The sequence below is a fragment of the Podarcis bocagei genome (genome assembly GCF_964188305.1).
Source record: "Podarcis bocagei genome assembly, chromosome: 7".
Classification (NCBI taxonomy): Eukaryota; Metazoa; Chordata; class Lepidosauria; order Squamata; family Lacertidae; genus Podarcis; species Podarcis bocagei.
Genome location: NC_138132.1, coordinates 71,588,724 through 71,594,415, shown reverse-complemented (window position 1 = coordinate 71,594,415; position 5,692 = coordinate 71,588,724). Strand labels below are relative to the sequence as shown.

The window sequence follows — 5,692 nt, the reverse complement described above, 5'->3', positions numbered from 1 at the left end:
TTTTGGGGTCACCCACGCAGTGCCAGTTTATGAGGGATATTGTTTGCCCCACGCCGTCACCAGGTTGGATATTGGCGGCAGAGACATCACTGAGTACTTGAGGGAATTACTTCTGGAAAACAGGCAATACTTCAGAAATTTCCCTGAAGGGAACAACATTGTGGAAGACATCAAAGTGAAGTTGTGCTTCGTAGCCCTGGATGCCCACCATGAGCAGAACAAGAGGTCTGAGGACTACCCAAAGGAGTATGAACTTCCTGATGGCAACAGGATCAAAATTGGTGATGCTCTCTTCCTAGCTCCAGAGATCCTTTTCACACCCAGCAGCATTAAGAGAAGTGGGCAAGGCCTCCACAAAATGATTGCCAAGAGCATCAAAAAATGTGACCCCACCATCCGCAGCATGCTCTATAGCAACGTGTTGCTCTCAGGAGGTTCCTCGCTCTTTCCAGGGTTAGACGAGAGGGTCTTTAAAGGGCTCGAAGCTCAAGTCCCTCAAGGGGTTCCCATAAAGGTCATAGCACCCCCAGATCGGTGGTTCTCAACATGGATCGGGGCCTCCATCATTACATCCCTGAGCAGCTTCAAGCAAATGTGGGTCACTGCTTCTGACTATAGAGAGTTTGGACCAAATGTTGTCCAGAGAAGATGCTATTAAGGAGGACTTGGGATTTTGCATCACATACTATACCTGTAAACAACCATCAACAGCTACAGCTACTATAAAGCAATGCATTCACCTCTTTCAGAGGTTGAAATAAAAATGCCTTTGCAGGTTCTAACAAGTCACATGAGGTTTGTGTCAATCATTTCCTTGCCCAGTTGCCTTAAATATGGCTTGATTCCTCGTGGTCCTACCAGGGATGGGGTAGAAATTCATTCAGTCCGCATTCTGCTGTGGACCTGCCTAATTTGCTCACCTTGAATCCAATACGCAAACTACAATGCAGCTCTCCTTTGAAATCCTCATTTCTTGGACCGTTGTGTTGCATTCTCCAACTCAAAAAAGGTATGCAAAAAGAATATTAGGAAAATGTGATACAGAAAAATGTATATATTACTGAAACAGCATGTGAAGATGCATTGTGTTAGAGGACATTGCTTCCAAATTATTATTATTATTTATTAAATTTATTAGTCTTTTTTTGCCATGGCAACTTACAATATTTTAAGCAAAAAATAAACTCAAACAGACATTAAAAATGGCGTTAAAAATCTAAATGAAAATACTTTTTTAAAAAAATAGATTAAAACATCCCACCCAAGATAGCCATAGATAATTTGCCTGGTGCCTAAAGCTATGTAATGATGGCAACCAGGTGAGCCTCCCTGGGAAGAGCCTTCCACAAACAAGGAGCCACCACTGAAAAGGCCCATTTTCATGTTGCCACCCTCCACACCTCTTGCACATTTATTAGGAGAAAAGCATGCAAAAATGAGCATTTGGGGTGAACTTGTTCTTTGTTTTTTAAAAAGCAAAGTGTTGTGGGAATATGTCAAACTGAACTAATGAATGGAAAAATGAAAAACTTATAGATTCTCCCACCCCTAAGACCTTGAGTGGTCTGGGAATCCGACCTTGGAATGTAGTGATCATTCTTCCCTACTGCTCCCAGGAAAGAATTTGGGTTCCTCTGCCCTTTGAATATCTCAAAAAGCCAGCCATATTAAAGTTTGGGAAAGGGGAACTGACTTGTGCGTGTGGCCCTGAACTGCAGCACAACGGTGGAGAACCTGTGAACCCTCCAGATGTTGTTGCCCTCCATCTCCCAGCAGCCCTAGCTAGCATAGCACATGGTCATGAGCTATGGGATTTGGAGTCCAACCACATCTGGAGGACTGCAGGTTCTCCATCCCCGATGTGCCATTATATCTGAACGAGACCAGTGCAGTTGGGTTGTATCCAATGTTAGTCCTACTCCAATTTAAGTGATAGGTTTTTATAGACATGGACAATTAATTACAATGGACTCATTCTTAGCTTTGTATCTTGCTTTGAAAGACAAGAGTCATAATATCATTATAATGAGACTTAACTGGCATACTAGGTGTGGAGAACTTCAGACTAAGGGCCAAACACAGCCCTCTAGGCCCCTCAGACCTCTTGTCTTCAAAACTCTCATTAGGCCACACACCCTTCTCCCCAGGCCACATCCCTTCATTGGTCCTGTTTCACACCCTGTGTGTTTTGAATGGCTGGAAAATGTCATTGAGGTCTGATAATGTATTGTCTGGACAGAGGTGTGTGTGACTGTGTGTAGAAACTAGCCTGTACAAAGGTAAAATTGGATTTGTGGCTCTCCCAATTTTGACTCTGGCCCACCCACTTCTTGCATGTGTTCACCTCCCAAAGGTTGCACAGAAGTCCTGGGGCTCAAAAATGTTCCCTACTCCTAATACCATAAGTTTATCTGACCATAATATACATATCCTTTGGGAAAACATTGAACCAGTTGCTCTTCATTTACAAATGAAATAATTTTTGGTTACATCTAACAAGGAGTCTGAATCGTCACACTGATTTTAGGGATGGGTTTGTTTTGACCTTTAAAGTTGCTAGTGGCCAACTAAGTTCTACTCAGAGTAAATGTAGTGGAAATTGATGAACCCATATCATGACTTTGATTTCAATGCGTCTACCCTGAGTAGGATGAGTACTGGACACAACCCAAAAGGACATTTTCTTTATAATGCCTTTGCTTTGTAGGGTGAATATAACTCTTCCACTGGTATGCTATTTCACTGCCCCTTTTTGACATCACGATGCATTTCTGATGTCACCTGAATGACCACCTCCACTGTGGGCTGAACAGTGAAGGCAAGAATGAAAACAACTGTGTTGTGTTAGTGAGAGCTTTCCAAGCTGGTGTGGGAATTTCACAAGGGGTAAGACAATGGTTCAGCCTCCATTCTTAACTGGGCATTTGTGAACAGAAAATCCTTCCTGATATTCCAGGCTGTCTGTGAGGCAGAGACACCATGGTCCCCCATGTCCATGGTGCTCTGAACCTTCCTTCTTGAGACGGGAATTGAAAAACGGCTGTTCATCAACTCTGAACACCCATTTCTGATGCTCTTTGTCATCCAAAACCATCTTACAGTTTCTTGGAGGAGAATCTGTTTCCCGAAGCATATGCAACATGTTTGTATATTTAAAAAGCCACTAGAGGAACGGGAAAGGGGGGAAAGTTCCCTTTTTGTGACACTTAGAGATCTAGAATATTGATGGCCCAGTGTTCCATCCACAAAGAAAGACGGTAAAGTGGTTGAAAACCCTGCTCCTTCACCTTTGGGCATGTCTCACCACGCAAAGGCAGATCTTCCAGCCGTCATTATTGACAATGGGTCTGGGCTATGTAAGGCAGGGCTCTCTGGAGAGCAGGCACCAAGAACGGTTGTTGCTACAGTAGTCGGCTACCCCAAGTCGCAAGCGATCATGTTTGGTCCTGTCCAGAGGGAGTCTTATGTTGGCAAAGAAGCCCAAGCCAAGAGAGGTATCTTGTCTTTTAAATACCCTGTGGAACATGGAATAGTAACATCCTGGGATGACATGGAGAAGATCTGGAGGTACATCTACAGACGCGGGCTCAGAATAAGAGCCCATGAGAGACCCGTGCTGGTGACAGAGGCCCCCCTGAACCCAGTGCCAAACAGAGAAAAAATGACAGAGATCATGTTTGAGAACTTCCATGTACCTGCCATGTTTGTGGGCCTGCAAGCTTTGATGGCCCTCTATGCCTCCGCTCGCACAACAGGATTAGTCTTAGATAGTGGAGATGGCGTCACTCTGACTGTCCCCGTCTACAAAGGCCATTGTCTGCTTCATGCCATTTCCAGGATGAATTTTGCCGGCCGGGATATCACCAGGTACCTGGCGACGCTTCTCTTAGAGAGCGGCCACAGCTTCTTGAGCTCTGCCGAGAAGGAGATAGTGAAGGACATCAAGGAGAACCTATGCTACGTAGCTTTAGATCCTGACTATCAAAAGGGCAAAACCTTGGTTCATAAATATATCCTCCCGGATGGAAACCCTGTCCAGATTGGAGACCAGCTCTTCAGAGCCCCAGAGTCCCTCTTTAAGCCAGCAGATGCAGGACTTTCAGCACCAGGAATTCACCAGATGATCTTGGACAGCATTTCCAACTGCGACGGGAGCATCCACCAGAGCATCTGGAGGAATGTGATCATGGCGGGTGGGTCCACACTCTTCTCTGGCCTAAGGGAACGGCTTCTGAAGGAGCTCCGAGCACTCGCGCCCAAAGGCATGCCGGCGAAGGTGGAAGCACCCGCAGATAGGATGCACTCTGTTTGGATTGGAGCATCAGTGCTTACCAGCTTGGCTTCGTTTAGAGACATGTGGGTGACCCAGCAGGAGTACAAGGAGGTTGGCCCAACTGTATTGCAGAAGAAATGCTTCTGAGATGAATTAATGGCCAACTAGAAAAGGAGGAAAAAAACGACACACACACACACAACCAAAAACCAAAAAAGAAAAATAGTCAATCGGAACAGCTGGGGAGTGGCTAGTAAAACTTTTCACAAAGGATCAATGTGTTGCAGTTTTATATAGCATGGTAAGAAAAGGTCCCTTGTGTGCTTGCTTAAAGAAAGACCCCTTGTTTGGTATATTTTTGACGACCCTGTTAAGTTGTTTTATATAACCTGGGGAGGAGGGGAGTGTATTTAAAATGGCTAGAAAGGCAAAATTGTTTGTTTGCCAGACTTTTAAACCCCAGAGAGTCAACCACCTTAGATTCTACAGTATGCCCACAGGGCCTTGGTTCTTTGCCATTCGCCATAAATATCCAGAGAATATAAAATGAACCAATAATGCAGAATGGGGTTTTGCTGAGCTTAGCCCCAAACATAGAGAGAGAGAGATTTGAATAGTATTATTGGAGAGTATTGCAATGCCTGATGTGAGCGACTCCCCCACCCCCCAAACCTGTCGATTCAGAGCAGGGATGAAGAAACCTTTGCAGCCTGAGGGCCATATCCCCTCATTGGCAAGCTTCTGGAGGCCGCATCCTTGTGGTGGGTGGGGCCAGAGGCAAAAGGTAGGTATGGCTCTTCTTTTCTTTGTACAGGGAAATCCAGAGGTTTCTGTGTACATCCCTAGCACATATACATACACCCAGTGCTGAGTTATCAAATAGGCAGAGTACGGACCAGTCTATGGGCCCCATACCCTTTAGGGGCCCCACACATCTTAGGGGCCACGTGACAACGGATCCAAATACAGTGGTGCCTTGCAAGACGAAAAGAATCCATTCTGTGATTCTCTTCGTCTAGTGGTTTTTTCGTCTTGCGAAGCAAGCCCATTGAAGGATTAGCGGATTAGCGCTATTAGCGCTATTAGCGCTATTAGTGGCTTTTAGTGGCTTATCTGCTGATCGGATCAGCTGATAAGCGGCTTAGTGGCTTAGAAAAAGGGGGGGAAACCCAGCAGGAACTCACAAGACATTGTCGTCTTGCGAAGCAAGCCCATAGGAAATTCATTTTGCGAAGCACCTCCAAAACGGAAAACTCTTTTGTCTAGCGAGTTTTCCGTCTTGTGAGGCATTCGTCTTGCGGGGCACCACTGTAATATTGATTTGGTCTTGAAAGAAAATTATGTGGGCGCCTGCTCTGCCTATTTGGTAACCCAGCACTGGTAAGAAGCAGCGTCAGCATGGGGTGTGGTCTGGAAAAG

At 45.3% G+C, this 5,692-nt stretch overlaps 1 protein-coding gene and 1 pseudogene across 2 annotated transcripts in view; both read left to right on the top strand.

Annotated features, from left to right (window-relative positions):
* LOC308591492 (actin-1-like) overlaps positions 1-789 on the top strand; it is a 5,580-nt gene extending 4,791 nt beyond the window's left edge. Inside the window, exon 2 of the mRNA XM_081202255.1 lies at positions 2-789. Coding sequence (XP_081058381.1) covers positions 2-658 — 657 coding nt within the window. The 3' untranslated portion in view covers positions 659-789. The remainder of the gene's footprint in view (position 1) is intronic.
* Positions 790-2,796: 2,007 nt separating this feature from the next.
* On the top strand, positions 2,797-4,546 carry LOC308591075 (actin pseudogene; annotated as a pseudogene). Its single transcript has one exon. The product of its transcript is annotated as an actin pseudogene (transcript).
* The last annotated feature ends 1,146 nt before the right edge of the window (positions 4,547-5,692 follow it).